The sequence below is a fragment of the Dendropsophus ebraccatus genome, chromosome 5 (genome assembly GCF_027789765.1).
Source record: "Dendropsophus ebraccatus isolate aDenEbr1 chromosome 5, aDenEbr1.pat, whole genome shotgun sequence".
In the NCBI taxonomy this organism is placed as follows: Eukaryota; Metazoa; Chordata; class Amphibia; order Anura; family Hylidae; genus Dendropsophus; species Dendropsophus ebraccatus.
In genome coordinates, this window is record NC_091458.1 from 133,475,698 (window position 1) to 133,493,861 (window position 18,164).

At 43.3% G+C, this 18,164-nt stretch overlaps 1 protein-coding gene across 5 annotated transcripts in view; it reads left to right on the forward strand.

The window, feature by feature from the left end:
• Positions 1-11,607, forward strand: part of KCNQ4 (potassium voltage-gated channel subfamily Q member 4) — a 133,709-nt gene extending 122,102 nt beyond the window's left edge. For all 5 annotated transcript variants that reach the window (XM_069971310.1, XM_069971311.1, XM_069971312.1 and 2 more), the window contains 3 exons: positions 845-976; positions 1,460-1,604; positions 7,914-11,607. In XM_069971310.1, coding sequence (XP_069827411.1) covers positions 845-976; positions 1,460-1,604; positions 7,914-8,132 — 496 coding nt within the window. In that variant the 3' untranslated portion in view covers positions 8,133-11,607. The remainder of the gene's footprint in view (positions 1-844; positions 977-1,459; positions 1,605-7,913) is intronic.
• Positions 11,608-18,164: the final 6,557 nt, after the last annotated feature.

Here is an 18,164-nt window from a genome sequence, read left to right on the forward strand (position 1 = left end):
ATGTCTTTCTTCAAGCATTGGGGTTCTTCTTTGCTTTGCCAATATAGCAGTGTTTTGTTCAGTATACAGTGTATGATACAGTTTGAAACTATCACTCTGAAGCTCTGAAGCTTCCAAATCGTTAATCATTCGATTGGGCAAATTATCACTCCATGTAAACAGACCATTAGAACTACCATGCTTTTTTTTAAGGCTGGGTTCACACTACGTATATTTCAGTCAATATTGTGGTCCTCATATTGCAAGCAAAACCAGGAGTGGATTGAAAACACAGAAAGGATCTGTTCACACAATGTTCAAATTGAGTGGATGGCCGCCATATAACAGTAATAACGGCCATTATTTCAATACAACAGACGTTGTTCTAAAATAACAGCAAATATTTGCCATTATATGGCGGCCATCCACTCAATTTCAACATTGTATGAACAGATCCTTTCTGTGTTTTTAATCCACTCCTGGTTTTGGTTGCAATATGAGGACCACAATACTGACTGAAATATACGTAGTGTGAACCCAGCCTTACTTTGTATTCTTTTTACCTGCCAACATTTTTTTTTTTAGTTCTTTTTATGTTTTCTCAAACACAAGTTTATATGTAACATAGTAATATAGTTCTAAAGTAACATAGTACATGTGAATTTTTCTTGCAGCATGTTTATGTTTTACTGCAAGCCCTTTTCAGATGAATGGGACAGCACAAGAAATAATATACTTACAGCTATAAATTATGTCACCAAGGATGTTGATGGTGCCAATATGTGTTTCCCTCCTCATAGTATAATAATTATAGGTTGTTCCTTGTTATTAAGATATACAATAACTATAATTATTTGTTATGTAGGATCCTGAAGTTCCTCGTAGCAAAGAGGAAATTCAAGGAGACTCTCCGTCCATATGATGTAAAGGATGTCATTGAACAGTACTCTGCCGGCCATCTAGACATGCTTGGTCGAATAAAGAGCTTGCAGTGTCGGTAAGTTATACCTTGTTTAGTGTAAAAACATGTTTGGACTTGTTCTGTAATTTAAGACTTAGCATGGCCGTAGCTTACATATTTTACTTTTTATTTTATTTACAGTGTCACTTTCAAAAAACTTTTTATTGAGACATGTGGAAAGTTTTAATCAGTTGTGGTTAAGGTGCTCACACCCTCACTAGAAGGAGCTGCGAGAAGCACTTGGCTATGCCCTTCTCTCCCAATCTCTCTGCTAACTACAGACTCTATACTAAGTATACAGAGTAGTGATAAGCGAACTTACCGAACATTCTGGTTCAGACGAACCTGAAAGTTCAGTAAGTTCACTCATCACTACTACAGAGCCCATCTTCAACACCCAGACCCTGGACAAACAAAACATTTTAAAGTGACAGTGACACTTGAAAGTCCTAGTTTCCCATATTCCCAGTTATAAAACCTTTACAAATCATCATTATATCGATGAAATTTTTTTGGCAGTGTGGACCAAATTGTAGGTCGAGGTCCTATCCCTATGGAAAAGAAGCCACGGGAGAAAGGCGAGAAACTTTCCACTATTGGATCTGAGGCAGACGCAGCTGATGAGATGAGCATGATGGGAAGAGTTGTGAAGGTAGAGAGACAGGTAAGAGAAACCTTCACAAATATTTCTTGCACAAATGGAATCACCAGGTCCCAGATTTCTATAAAAGTAAGCAATAAGGAGTTAACTTGTAGGGGCCATTCAGAAGAGCTCTCTCCCCAATCTACATAGAATGAGAAAATTCACTGCATGCTTGTATTGATGCAGCGTGATTTGGTAAGCCAGGAAATAGGCACCTACCCTGTGCAATATATCAAATACAGATAATGCAAATGTCAGGTCTATGGAACTGAATGACACGACACAGGTGATGCCCTGGCACTTACACCCGCTCTGCTGTCCCTGACAAATGGCCTCGACTGCCCTAGGTAGCAGCGGACAACTGGGCGACGGTCCCTAGCCTGTACAGGCATGACACTTAACACAGACAAAACACAAATACTCGTGGTCAGAGATCCGGGTTGGCAACTAGCTGTCTGTGAAGCACAAAAACGTAATCCAAAAGAGTAGTCAAAAAGTCAAAGATACCAGAATAACAAATCAGGAATAATGCTAGGTCAAGATACACTCAGGGTATGAGGCTCTATTCCAGGTAAGGAGGATGATGAGGGGAGTAGTCATATGGAGGCTGGAGTCCTGGCCCCTTACTGTGACCCCAGCCAAGTAGCGGATTATAATAGGTCCGTTTTGGGCGGTAGCCCGGGGCCATGAGCTCCTGGGGGGCCCATGGCCACCCAGAAAGACTTATACTTTCTGTGGTGCATTGTCTCCTGGCTACAGTTCTGACATGATTTGCAAAAAAATCGCTGCTTTATTACCACAATTTTGCACAAAAACGGGCATCATGACATTATCTATCCTGTACTATGGACACTACGCTAGTGCTGTCAAAGTTACAGTGGGGTGGGGGTGGGGGGGGCAAGCTTGGTCAATAGGCCGGGGCCTATGGTAAAGTTAATCCGCCCTTGCCCCAGACCCTAACCAGAGTTGACTGGCGGTGCCGGCCGCCAGTCATAATCACTATAATTGCAAAACACCTTAGCCGTTCGGCTGGCGGGGCGGTGAAGCCCCAGCTGTGGCAACAATCAGGGCCGCTGCTGGCGCACCCATAACAACCGGGCAGGCCGGTCGTCAGGGACGCTGTCAGTGCTTACAGGGAACTGGCCGTGTGCTCCTGCAGTGCAGGGAGCGGCTCATGCCGGCCAGCCCCTAACAGCAATATAGGCAATTCCTTTCTTGGAAAGTTTGACCGAAAGGATGTTTCAGTCCCTCCTGGGCCTTTGTTAATGTCATTCTCCTGCACCGACACAGCTAGCAACATTGACAAATGCCTTGAATGGGGCGAAACGTTCTTTTCGTTGCACTTTCCAATAAAGGAATTGCCTATATTGCATAATCTGCATTTGATATATACACCGGATAGGCGCCTATTTCCTATTTATCACTCTGTAAATAAATTCAATTCACTTTGCATCAACACAAGTATGCTGCGGATTTTCTCATTCCAGATTTCTATAAGAGACTTGTATATACTTGTGTATATCTATCATTTTGTAATAGTGAAGCACATAATATAGGCCAGCTATGGAATTGCTACAATGTAAACGACTTATATGTTTTCCAGAGACCTGTCACAACAGAGTGTGTTCCCAAGATTTGTGTCTACAAGCGAACACTGTAGTTACATGCTGTGTAATGTGCGCTGTTATTTGGAAACTATGGCAAGAAAATATAGTGCAGCACTTTAAAGAAAGCAGCACAGATTAATGGGTTGAGTAAACCGACTTTATGTGTGTGTTAAATACAAAGCAGCAAATATGATATGGATTACATCCAGCAGCGCCAGGTGAAAAAGCGAATTCTAAAAGCATTTCATTGTGTGAGCGCCGGTACAGCAGATAAGAGGCGTACAGATATTGTTAGCTATGCAACAGAAGGATATCATAGGAGAGACTGCCATCAAAATAAGGGGAGGGGGTCCCCAAGGCTTTCTAAAAGTAGATTTATATAATGTATTTGCACTGCTTAACCCATTAAAGGAGAACTCCAGGGAAATGTAAAAATACGGTGCAGGCAGGGGGTGTGGGGGAACATAATTCAGAAGCTATGCGTACCCATCCCCCATGCCTCCGCAGAGGACCCCCTGCTTCCTCCATTGTCACGTCCCGGTTTAGAAATGCCCGCTCAGCCAGTCAGTGACTGGGGCGAGACACCACTGCAGTCGCTAACTGGCTGGGTAGTGGGTACATGATGATGCAGGAAGCCAGGAGAAACAGGAGACTGGCAGAGATCCGTAAGCAATGACACTGCGCTGTTTCCCTCTCCCACCCCTTGTTCTTCTTTAAGGACTGGCCTATTTGGAGCCTTAAAGATGGTTGAATTTTTTTCCCCATTGCTGCAAAGGTGTCGTTATAGCTTAGACCAAGCTTAGACCAAGCCTAATCTCTTATTATCATTGGGAACAGTAGACAATTTATGAATAATAGGGGGCTCCACTCCCCACCCCCAATTGCCGGATCTGGCTAATTTGCAGATTATTGCTCCATGTAATAAAGACAACAATCAGCCAAAGAAACAATCATCAGCTGATTGTCTTTTAACGTTTTAAAATCATCGACCGCACATCACTACTTGTATTAGCAATGCACGACCAACAGCTGATGGGAGGGTAAAGGAAAAAATAAAGATTAAACTTACCTATCCAGGCTCCTTTAGTGTCCTGCTTTGTTGCTCCTGTAATCTCTGCTCACTGCAGCCACCTCTGGTACTTCCGAACCCATCTCTGAAGTGACAGGCCACTCAGCCAATCACTGGCCAGGATCAGAAGTTCCTGAGGCGGCTGCCATAAGCAGGGAACACAGAAACCAGACTGGAGGTCATTGGGGGTGCCAGGACAGGTAAGTACATCTCTTTATTGTTTTTACACCAAAACAAGGGCTGCATGGACACTATCACTATCGATATATATATATACAGTGGTGCCTTGGATTACGAGCATAATTCGTTCTGGGACCGTGCTTGTACTCCAAATCCACTCTTAAACCAAAGCAAATTTTCCCATAAGAAATCACTGATATGCAGACAATGACAATGATTTTTTATTCGGAATAACCTGTAGAACAGATGAAACAAACAATGAGAAACAGCTGAATATGTGATATTATAAGTTAGGCTGGGTTCACGCTGCATTTTTGCAATCTGTTTTTGCAAAAAATGGATGAAAAACGGATTGCAAAACACGGATACATTTGTGTGCATCCGTTTTGATCCGTTTTTCCATTTACTTCCATTATAAAAAAAAACGGATCAAAATGGATCAGTTTTTTTTGACGGACACAAAAACGTTGCTGACACTATTTTTTTGTCCTTTAAAAAAAACATATCCGTTAAACGGACTGCAAAAACGCAGTGTGAGCCTGAACTGTCTAGTATAGCAATCAGCATGTGGTGTATAATGTATAGTAAGTGCATAAACCTAAAAACACAGCAGCAGTTTGTAGATACAGAATGGAACTGCAGATTCCCATAATGCAGTAGCGTAGTACAACAGGCTAAAATAGGGAAGTAGGGCTGCTGTCAGAGGTCTGTGTGGTCACATGACAGCAATGGGGAGGGGTGTGTGTTCATCATGGACCAATCAGAAAGGTAGAATCACAGAGCTGTGCAGGAGGACAGTGACAGAAACTTTTCTATACATCAGTATAGAAGCAATGAGCAGGGCAGATGTGGGCACATACATGCAGCACTCTCTGTCCAGGTAGAGTGGGGTCACAGCTATGAAGAGATTACATCCACAATCCGGTCCCTTGATGTAAGCCCCAGCCTGTAGTGGATCTGCTATAATTTGGAAGGTGAGGGAGACTTTCTGGGTCAGAGTACAGGGCTGTAGACCCCGCTATGCAGACCATGCCCCTCCACCACTCTGCCTCCCACCCAGTACAGGGAGCTCTTAAACCAAAGCAATGCTCTTAAACCAAGTCACAATTTTGAAAAACTGTGAGCTCTTAATCCAAGTTACTCTTAAACTGAGGTACCACTGTACAGCCCTTCCTGCAGATCTCATCTTTGTTATGGCAGTGGGATATCAGGGTTAACTGCAGTCACATTAGAATTTTCATCTTTTGAGCGGAGTTAGTCTTTAGGTGCCATGAACATTATTCACTTCTCTGTCGCTATGTTACGGACATCTGGAAGGACCATATGCATTCGGTTCAGACACAGCTCTTCCCAGCTGTTCTCACCTAACAGCACAGCATGTCTGGAGTAGAGGCTCTGTGGGAATTAGGATGAACGGTAATATATAACAAATAAAAGCCCAGGTTCACAGAGCCTGGTAGAGTGCCAGTGTTGATGTTTTTTTTTCTTTTTGTTACAATGAATGCCAGTAAACACGAAGAGATGATACGCATAAAAGATGCACTTTAATGATGTACTCTAATTTTTTGTTTCAGCTCCTAGTATGGGAGTAAAAAAAATCAACAAAAACTACATAAAATGCAGTCTGTGAAAAGGGGCCAAATACAAATGGAAAAAAAAAATGTATATACATACTGTATATACACACAAGGCATGTACGTGTGTATTGTGCTGCGAAATAATAATAAAAATAATAATGATTATTATTCCCTCAATGGTAGAACTAGCTTGGTGTCTTTCGAAACCCCCCTTAAGTTCACTACCGTGCAATATCCAGTATATGTATATACTGAATATAAAAATTAGACCTAACCTGAAAATAATAGCCAGCTTCATTCTGGGGGCTTTTTGGAGTAGGCTTGAAATCTAAGACCTACTCCAATAATAAGGCCAGGCCTAGTTACGGTCAGCTGAACAGATGCCTGAGGATCAGCCAATCAGTGTCAGGCTTGTTATGCTCCACCTCCACTTGCTCAACACAAGCTGCAGGGGTGGTAAGAAGAGTAGAAGATATTGAATATGGGGGGATGGAGGTATATGGGTCAACTACAGAGGGAGGAGAGAGGGGTACGGGGACTACCTGCAGAAGAGGGATGTATACAGTGTGGGGCAACAACTACAGAGGGGTAAGGGAGGTATACAGTATAGAAGCCTAACAGCAGTAGGACATACAGTATAGAAGCCTAACAGCAGTGGGACATACAGTATAGAAGCCTAACAGCAGTGGGACATAAAGTATAGAAGCCTAACAGCTGTGGGACATAAAGTATAGAAGCCTAACAGCAGTGGGACATACAGTATAGAAGCCTAACAGCAGTGGGACATACAGTATAGAAACCTAACAGCAGTGGGACATACAGTATAGAAGCCTAACAGCAGTGGGACATACAGTATAGAAGCCTAACAGCTGTGGGACATACATTATAGAAGCCTAACAGCTGTGGGACATACAATATGGCAGCTAACTTCCATATAGAGTGGGGCTACAGTGTAGGGGCATACCGCGTTTCTATGAAAACAAGACCAACCCCGAAGATAAGCGGGAAAAAAAATGATATAAGACTGTTTTATTTTCTGAGAAACACAGTAGGAATTGTTTTGCAGCAGTTGGAGGACCAAAGGTTCTTCCTCCCTGTTTTAAGGGATACAGTCCTGTGTCTGTAAGTAACTTCAAGCAGATATGCAATTTAGATTATTACAGACTTTCATCCCTATATACCAAGCATCTTTACATTATTCTAAAATTATTCTGAAAAAAAAGGACCTATTGATGCATCATAACAATCCAATTAACTCTGTACTCACAATCTGCCCCCCCCCCCAACCTTTTTAACCATCGTATAGCTGCTTTTCATCCAAGATCTGTCCTGGGGTCTGTTCGGCAGGTGATGCAGTTATTGTCCTAAAAAACAACTTTTAAACTTTCAACCCTGTGTCAAATTGGCGTGGCCTAGAGTATCTGTGCCCTAGACCTGCATCACCTCTCTGTTCCTCCCCACCCTTTTCATCATTACATCATTAGGAATGCCCCAGACAGGATTTCTCCTATTCATCACCTGTCTGAACACTACACATGTGGTGGTTTCCTAAGGCACATGTGCAGTGTTCAGACAGGCAATGATTAGAAGAAATCCTGCCTGGGGCATTCATAATGGTGAAGAGGGCCGGGAGGAGGGACAGAGAGGGATCACAGGCCTAGGGTGTTGGTACTCTAGGCCACGCTAATTTTACACAGGGCTGCAAGTTTAAAAGTTGTTTTTTAGGCCATTAAATGAATCACCTGCCAAACGGACCCCAGGACAGATCTTGGATTAAAAGCAGCTATCTGACGGTACAAGCGGTTTGGGGGGGCAGATTGTGGGTGCAGAGTCGCTTTAATATAAATGTTGTTTTCTATCTGTACTTTTCCGTAAATATCATATCTTTTTCGCACAGGTTCAATCCATTGAAGAGAAACTTGATATTCTTCTTGGTTTTTACTCTCAATTTCTAAAGAAGGGTCCCACCAGCTCCTCCACGGTGACCTCCATGCAGTTGCCGCTTATAGACCATGACATGACATCGGATTACCATAGTCCTGTGGATCAAGTTGATATATCGGTGTCTGCACAGACACTCAATATTTCCCGTTCCGACAGCACCAACATGGAATAAAGGACCCAGTCCTGGGGGGTAGAGTTGCCTTGTGCCTCCAGCTTCTCTCCTGGTTATAGGTAGAGTCACAAGTTTTCCAATACAGCTACAGGAACAGGCACCCTTTCAGGGCATAAATTGTTCCAGTACTCACTGCATCTTACAACCTAGTGAACAATGAATTTAATTATGCAATTTCAAGTCTTCTGGAAATGAAATCCAATGGAGAAGTGAGAAGGACTTATGAAGCCATATATTCTCTCTTTGCCGAGCTGTGTATGGTTAGGGGACAAAGTGACTGAGCTATCGAGTTTATAAGGTCACAACGATGAGCTGCACTGTGGCATCCATTAGCAATCCACAGAATTTCTGCATTGTCCTTTCTTGCTTCTATGTCTTGCTACGTTGGCCCGTGCCCGTTTTTTACAGCACTCGGCCTCTAGAAAGTGCCTCAACGATCTTATTATGCAGATGCTGCTCCTGTCAATCCTTCATCTCCTGAGTGTGGGGCAGCACGTGCGCTAGTGCACATGAAACCTGAGCTTGTTACTTCTGGTCTCTTTGTTGTCTTAGGTATTTTACTCGGCCTAGACACTGAGACAAACTGATTTATGCATGGATTACAGTGATTCAAGCTTCATCTCCAGAGGTAGAAGAGCATCTTCCTTGTCAGTGTCTGCCACCTTCTGGAGTGGAAGAAAAGAAGACAACTGAGAATTTAGGTGTGCCTGTTTGTGTGTGCGTACAGAATGGATGGGATTGATTGCCATTATGTAAAATTATACAATGAATTAGCTTTTATATGGGTGTTTGTGTAAATGTATATTTGCACTGACATTGTATGTATCCGATACACACTAAAAGAGTGATCTGCCACGGTGTGTGCAGCCTATACTGTGATGAGCGTGCAGCTCACGCTCAAGACAGGAAGGTGCTTTGTTGATCTCCCAGTGGTGAGTCGTGTTGTTCTGTAAATAGCATTGTACTATAATGGAAAATTTCTGGTTTTAATGTCAGTACAAACAGAGCACATAATAAAGGCTGGCAGACTCTGTTTCAGCAGATAGCAGTGGCAGCAGCCATTGATAAATTATACTGCCTTAGCAACTGGAATAGTTCCTGCTAAAGGTCAAACACTCTATGCAATACATTCTGGTACATTTGGTGGCACAATGAAAAAGCACATAATGCATTTATTATTATTATTATTATTATTATGTGTCGCCAGAGTACCCCTGTAATACACTTAATAATAATAAAAATTCTATAGTGCTGCAGTTGCCTAAATCCTATTCTTACCTAACTATGTTACCCCGAGCTCCTTCTGTGGCGTCTTTGGGTTCCCGTGTTGAGCGCTCTGGTTGCCGTTTCCGAGATTAACTCATCTTGGAATTGAAAGCCCTTTAAGCCAATCACTGACTGAGAGGGGGACGGTGCCACAGTGGGATGTCACTGCCAAGTAGAGTCCATCTCAGATATAGCAACGGGAATGTTCAGCAGGACCTGAAGACACCACAGGAGGACCCCAGGGGTATGTGGTTAGGTAAGAATAGGATATTATGTTATATTTAGGGATGATCGAACATCGGTAATTTTCAGTTTGAATGGAAAGCCGATGGTTCGAGTTCGAACGAACTTGAATATTCCCGATGTTCGATCATCCCGAGTTATATTCAGCCCCAGCACTATATATATAAAAAAATATTAAATGGCTGAAGCACTCCTTTAAAGCAACTAAGTCTCATGGTAGAAATATATCAAAATCATGTATCAGTACAACTCTGTATATTCTATTATTCATGCTGGGACTTTACCTGTGAGTAAGGCTATGACTTACAAACTTTACAAAATTATTCAAACCTATCAAGAGAAAATGTTTGCAGGATCAGGTACGGGGTAAGGGCCCGTTCACACTATGGATAACAGGCAGAAATTCTGAGCGGAACCCCCGCCCCATGGGATGCCTCACGCGCCTCCACTCTCCGCGCCTCTCCGCTCAAAGAATTGACATGTTAACTCAAGAGAGCAGAGGCGCGCAAGGCATCCTGTTGAAACAGATAGAAGTCAGGATTCCGATCGGAGTCCGCGGGCATGGATTGCGCTCGGAATTTTACACATGTTTTCCGTAATGTGAACAGGCCCTAAGGTAGGAGGTGTTACAGTTTGCTGCACTTCAGGAGCTCAGGAAAGCCTCATTGACTCTTTGTACTACAGAACAAAAGCCTTTTTCTATGTTCTGGAAGCACAGACAGATATATGAATGGCACCATGCGTCTCCTTGACCTAACAGATATCTAACAGTGTCAGCAGTTTGGAACAAGAATTACATCTGGAAGATTCCCTTTAAGGAGTTTGCCTATTCCCTTCCTGTTGTCGGATAAAATCACCTAGTTTCCCTTGAATTTAGGGAAGATATATCTGACACAGTCTGCTTTCACTGGCGATTTACAGATGTTTGTATGTGATCTGATACAAATAAAACATACAAAACACTCCAGTTCTTTCATATAAACCATGGGTCATTCACTTGTCACTCACTTCGTGTAGTATCTTTATCGATTTTAGGTCTTTATATGGATGGTTCTCTGAACCAGGCCACATGCCCCGGTGTAACCCAGTCTTTCTACATCTGTGATGCAGTTACACTATGGATGGTTTCCCAATGGAAAATATCATTACACAAACACCCATTTCTGAGATTTGTTTCTACATGCATGGAAGTACAGCTACTGTATGTGTGTGAGAGCGTGCCATGTATTCAGCTGAATTGCCAGGTATTGTTTATGATAGAATGTAATATATTCTGTGTATGTATATGGGTTATGTGCCCTGATCAATGAGTATTTGCACAGCTGTCTCTCTAGGAGAAGCAATATTTAAATATATGCAAAGCATTGTGCTTCCCTGCATAGCTCTGTCTTCCGTCCTCTTCCCATAGCACAAAGCATGATGTCCCACGTCCTAAGCATGTAGCTGCTTCATCTCTTTTCTACAGGATTACCTCTAGTTGTGCTCGCTTTTTTTTAATTCATTTCCATCACATATTGCCCATAGAAGGCAAACTGCTGCAAAGCGTAAAAAATTGTTTAATGTGATCTCATAATACGTAACTGGAGCACAGGAATTTGTGTTTCTGATCAGAACAAACCCTTCAAGTTCCAAGAAAACAGCAAACTGTTACCTGATAAGACCCGTTAAAGGGGCTTCCGAGGAGAGCTAGGATATGTGAAAAGATAACAAAAGAAGCATTACTTAAATGATAGCCCCTACTGCTCTTGTGCCACCAGTCCTCCCCACTGGTCTGTGTTCACTTGGATGCAGCGGTGGCATGCCCATTAGAGATGAGCGAGCAACAAAATACTCAAGTGCTTGTTTCCAATGCTCAAGTATTTAAAGGGGTCAGCCACTTTATAGCAAAATAGTTCAGTGTACAGTATAAGTAAGTGTAGTCACTGTATATACTGACAGCAGCTCCCTGAGTACCTCATAGAGCTAAAATCAGACTCCCCTTCTCCAGGCTGTGCTGTCCTGCTCTGTGGTGAGGCTGTCCATGAGATGGCCGACTTGGAGGAGCATGTGACCATGCCCTGTGACTGAGCCTGTATATGCCTATGGAGGACACTGGGGGCGGGGCATAGTCACATGCTCCTCCATGTCAGCCATCTTATGGATGTACTAACCACAGAGCAGGACAGCCCAGCCTCGAAGAGGGGAGTCTGATTTTTGCTCTATGAGGTACACAGGGAGCTGCTGTCAGTAATACACTTACTTATACTACACACAAAACAATTTACCTATAAAGTGGCCATCACCTTTAGGTGCATAACTAGGTGCCTCCCACTTGGCAAAGCAGAGTGTACTTGGCTAATCTGAAAGGCACAGGAAAGTATACTTACCGCTTCAGTCTTCTATCTTCACTATTGCCACTCCCCCAGCTGCTGATTGGTTGACAAAAGTTAAGACAGATAGAAGACCGCTCATTGCACTGGTAAGTATACTTTACCACCCCCCAGGTCAAGATTAGACCTCCTGAATCAGCGGTGAGATCCTCTACTAATCCAGATAGTCGGGTCTCCATGGATATGGTGACGATAATGCATTATAGACTGATCATCAAGGAGACCCGACCTTTCAGATTAGGATCTCTCCACTGATCCGGAAGGGCCAAACATGACAGGTACACTTTAAGGCTGTGGAAATGCATTATGAGCACCGGAGCAGTATGTAGTACTTAGTTGAATAGCGGGGGATCTGTCAGGTAACTAATGCTTTTTTTGTTATCATATATCTTAGTTTTCCTAATTTATTTTCCACCTCTTTTGACCAATTAAAGGACAAGTGCCATGAAAAACTTTTTCCCAGTAATTGAAGCACATTACAAAGTTATATAACTCTGTAATGTGCTTCAATCACCTCTCTGCCTCCCTTCCCTGCCTTTTCCCCCCTCCACCCCCCACCAGGAAGTGTCCTGACTCACACAGACCTGATTACTGTCGTCACCAAGCTCTTCTCTCAGCTCCTTCTCCTGTTACACTAGCCTCCGACCTCCCCTGCCTTGTCAGGTGACAGGCTTGCTCAGCTCCCATTGGCTGAACAACTGCAAGCCATCACTTGTCACATCTCACTTGCTTATCTTCCCTCCGACTGACTCCAGCACATAGGCCGCTCCCCCCTCCCCTCATACCCTCTCTCCTGCCGCCATGGACTCAGTGAAGGAGTCATGTCACTAGAGAAGATAAGCTGAGCAAGCTGAGTCACCTGACAAGGAGGGGAGGGGGAGGCTGGTGTAACAGGACCTAGAGCAGCCCTCCTGCTGATGACTCATCCTCACAAGAAGGAGCTGCCTGGTGACAGTGACAACAGTAATCAGGTCTGTGTGAGTCAGGACACTTCCTGGTGGGGGGTGGAGGGGGGGAAAGACAGGGAAGGGGGGCAGATAGGTGATTGAAGCATATTACACAGTTATATAATTTTGTAATGTGCTTCAATTACTGGGGGAAAGTTTTTCATGGCACTTGTCCTTTAATAGCCTTTTCATTTATTCTTGCCATTATGGACTCCTCTGCAAAGATCAAGACATAAGGTCACAAGACCATACCCAAGACCTATTGTGATTTATAAGCAATGGCAAGTCTGTAATAGGTCCGGAGTCCATGCACTTCTATCCTAATACTACAGCAGAACGCAACGGTTACTGAGGGGCCTGGAACAGAGTTGTAAAACTAGGTCAGTCTTGCTGAAACTGGAACAGCCGGAGGCTATGTTCTGCAAAAGTCTTTAGTACACAAAAAGGTACATTTTCCTTTTAGCAGTACTGACCAAAATGTCTCCTTTGTGACAAGTCGTCTACTTTTTTTCCCCCTCTAGTTCATAATATTTAGCAGCCCCTCCGCCTTTACAGTCGTCCATTATTAACTAATGTAAGTGTAAGAAGAGAGGAGATTGTGGTACTTTCTAATGGTTTCTCCTGTCTCTGGGTTGTGGAGACAGTAAGAGGTAAATGTCTGATAGTTCATGTAATCTTGTTATCTACCTCACTGCAGACTATTGTCCTCTTTCGCCAGTATTGTACAAGGCTCCCTACTAAGTTTGGTGTGCAAAGGAAAATGCTTCCTCCATAACCTGCCTTGCACCTCAAACATCTTCACATCTGGTAAGGCCAGAGATCTTTGGCATATGTTTTTTTTTTTTTTTTTTTTAATTGTTATGTCTAATTTCACTTGTAAAACAGAATATTGAAGTTGTTACAACAGCCAACCAGTCTGTGTGGTCCGTATCTATAAGCTAGAGATTGAAGGGGTATTCCAGAAAGAAAATCACCTATTCCATATCTGCAGGATAGGGGGAAAGTAGGAGGTCGGGAAGGGGGGGGGTTCAACCTCTGTGCCCCCGGCCGATGTTTGTATTGGGCCCTGCCGCCTCTATTCGCGACCCGTGGCTCTATTCATTCCTATGAAGTGACGTAAAGAGCCGAGAGAGCCGAGTACACCAGAAGAGCAATGTACTTGGCTCTTTCTTTTGGCTCTATAGGAATAAATAGAGTCACTTTCCCCCTATCTACAGGATAGGGAAACACTAGGGGATCGCGGGGGGGTCTGACCTCTGTACCCCCGCCAATCTCTGTATCGGGCCCCGCCAGCTCTGTTATGAGTTGTATGGCACGTGAGCCATGGCTCTATTAATAACAGAGCCGGCGAGGCCCAATACGGAGATCGGCGTACCTACTTTGGATAGGGGAAAGTGATTTTTTTTTCCAGACAACCTCTTTAACACAACTGAAACATGCTCAAGTAGGATCGCTCTACATTTGAATACTGAGGCTGATGAAGTTGGATGCAGCTCTAGAGAAAACATGGATACAGCTATAATTTCTTAAAGGGGTTATCCAGGGCTACAAAAACATGACCACTTTTTCCCCTCTCTTGTCTCCAGATTGGGTGCGGTTTGGAACTCAGTTGCATTGAAGTAAATGGAGCCTAATTGCAAACCACACCTGAACTAGAGACAAGAGAGGGGGGAAAGTAGCCATGTTTTTGTATCGCTGGATAACCCCTTTAAGGCTACATCCAACTTTATCAGCCACCTGTCTTCACATGGCAAGCGATCCTATTCGAGCATGTCCAAGTTGTGCTCATCTCTAGTGTAAGCCAGTTATCCTCTGGCTGCGTGTGTTCAGCTTCGTAGATGCTTTTCTCCATGATCTGCCTGCGGACATTAGGGTTACTGTGCAGGTGGATAGTAACCTAACAATGACAAGTCCCAATATCCCCCTAAACAAAGGAAGTTGTACAGATGACACATGTTTTTCATGAGCTTACTGTACATCTATCTCCAATACAATATTTGCCCAATTTTTTTTTAGACCAGTTGGTGAACTACTATACAAGTAATGCCGAAGCTTTAACCAATAGTTGCCTGAATAGTCTTCGATATTTGAAATGTAATAGTCATTGGTCTTACAAAGAAGAAACCTGGAACGTATCAAGTGCATTCTTTATAACCAGGAAAACTAACTATCATTGGGTCATGCTTTACACATTGCGGCCTGATTGAGGAGCGTTTACTATGTGCAGGGCGAGAATTTCCAGATCCTTTTTATCTCTTGAGTAAAAGGCAAAAAGGTGTAGAAAGTGACTCAAGGAGTATGAAGCACTGCCATCATTTATCTGGCCTGACCAGTATACAGATGCACTGCACATTGTAAATGATCCATTTGGAGTGAGAATAAATCCTAAACCAGGATGCACTTTACAGTGTTTTTGCTGCCACCTGTTGGAAGCTGGAAGCAATGCAGGTAGCTCCAATATTGGGCGCAACCGTTCAGTAGAGCACTAGTGCTTATAAATCAGTGTCCCAGACAGCAAGCTGTGAAAGTATTATTCTTCATGCTCACAAATATAGCTGATTTTAGGTATAGTTGTGATCCCATAACTATATTGTTTTTAGTGCAGTATCTTTTTTCATTTGGCCGATATCCCTAGTCAAGTTTTAGGACTCTTTAATGGGTCAGACATTGACTTACAGGATAGATACCTATAAGTGACACTGGAGAAGAACTAATATGCAAACCTTTTTTTGCCTGTAAGACTGTACACCAGCTGGGTCTCTGCAAAAAGAGCCAGCAACCCCAATAGCTTGTTCCAGCGAAAGTTCCTAAAGAAATATCACTAATAGTAAAGTAGTATTGAATCGATTCTTTGCTTGCTCTGAGGTGTCATCTCTGGTTGGTGTCCCCTGCATCCTGGTGTTGGGATTATGATAGGATCCTGCACTCTCTTTTTGAATGCTATGCATGCACAGGCATGGACCTAGGATCTGCATCCATTGTAAGAGGCTTCCCCCCCAGTAACAAACATTTACCTGCTTCTTCCTCACCCTGCAAGATCACCAGAAGAGGGGAATCATTTTCCTTAGGGGAAGACTATCTGTAGTTAGAACGTTGTTAGGAGAATGCTTTGAGCTATTGAAACTTGACTTGGAAATAGATGCGTTTGCAATAGAACAAATATGTACCTCACTAATTTATTGATTTCATTAAAATTTTACTTAAAAATTTGGATGTCTCTGTTTTTTTTATATTGATACAATGTATTAGTAAGTTGTTAGCCTGATGGTGAATATAGTTATGACACAAAGTCTTAGAATACTACTCTTATATCCACAGCGTTGTATTGTACACTATCGGGCCTTAAAACACTTGAGACTGCAATTAAGTGCAATTGAGGTGCACCTCACGAATAGACGTATTGTAAAGACAACAAGTTCAGTAAAAAGCTGTGGGCACTCATGGGAATGTTGGGATGCTTCTTTATTAAACAAATAGTAAAACCTTTGGTGACACATGTCACTGTTCAGCAGACGCCAAACCACTTCACTTGTACAACATAGACATGACGGCCATTTCGCGCGCATGCACGTTTCATCAGTTTTTACTGAACTTGTTGAATAAAGTTATGTATACTGATTCTGGATGCTTTAAAACAGGGGTAGGGAACCCTTGGCTCTTTAGCTGTTGCAAAACTACAACTCCCATCATGCCTGGACAGCTAAAGCTGGGAGTTGTAGTTTTGCTGGACAGCTGGACAGCCAAGGTGTCCTACCCCTGCTCTAAAACATTGCTTGTAAAATATGTAAATGTGTCCATACATAAGTAAAGAGGAAGTGCGGTACCTGGAAAAAAAAATACAGTTGTCAGTGTGCACTTTTAATTCGGACACTTTAGTCCCCTCCAAATACACTGCTCACAAAAAAAAGGAACACTTAAACAACACAATATAACTCCAAGTAAGTAAATCAAACTTCTGTGAAATCAAACTGTCTACTTATGGTGCGTTTACACAGAGAGATTTATCTGACAGATTTTTGAAGCCAAAGCCAGGAACAGACTATAAACAGGGTGCAGGTCATAAAGGAAAGACTGAGATTCCCTGTCTTTTCAAGTCCTGACTTTGGCTTCCAAAATTGGTCAGATAAATCTGCCTTTGTAAACGCACCATTAGGCTATGTTCACACTGCGTATGAGTCCGTCCGTAGTTTGTATGCCGACGTGCATGTGCAGCTAAAACTACGGGCGTGGGAAAAATCGACATGTGGCCGGATGTGTACGCACTGCGAACATACGCCCGCAGTACAGTTATGCTTCCCTAGCTTGTTTCGAAGCGATCTGAGGCAGGTCATTTACTAAATCTAAATCTTCGCCCAGCCCTGTCAACCACGCAGAACCTTTTGGATCAAAAAATCAAGTTCAATTTGGCTGAAATAAGTACTTCGTACGGGACCGCATGGAAATCCACGGCCGTGAGTTTCAACATTTCCGTCCTCAAACAATGATCTTGATCATTTTTCACGGCGCCGCATACGATCCGGCCGTAAGCTCATACGTAGTGTGCATTGTGCGGGCGTATATCGTATACTTTCAAACGAACACATCAACCTCAAAACTACGTGTGTATATTCGCGGTTTGCACTACGGACAGATTCATACGCAGTGTGAACATAGCCTTAGGTAGCAACACTGATTGACAATCAATTTCACATGCTGCAAATGGAATAGACAACAGGTGGAAATTATTGCCAATTAGTAAGACACACTCAATAAAGGAGTGGTTCTGCAGGTGGGGAGCACAGACCACTTCTCAGTACGTGTGCTTTCTGGCTGATGTTTTGGTACCCTTTTGAATGTTGGTGGTGCTTTTACACACGTGGTAGCATGAGACTCTACAACCCACACAAGTGGCTCAGGTAGTGCAGCTCATCCAGGATGGCAAGAAGGTTTTCTGTGTCTGTCAGCGTATTGAGCAGAGGCTGTAGGCACTATCAGGAGACAGGCTAGTACACCCGGAGATGTGAAGGAGGCCGTAGAAGGGCAATAACCCAGCAGCAGGACCGCTACCTCTGCCTTTGTGCAAGGAGGAACAGGAGGAGCACTGCCAGAGCCCTGCAAAATGACCTCCAGCAGGCCACAAATTAGCATGTGTCTGCACAGATGGTTAGAAACCGACTGCATGAGTATGGTATGAGGGCCCGGTGTCCACAGATGGGGGTTGTGCTCAC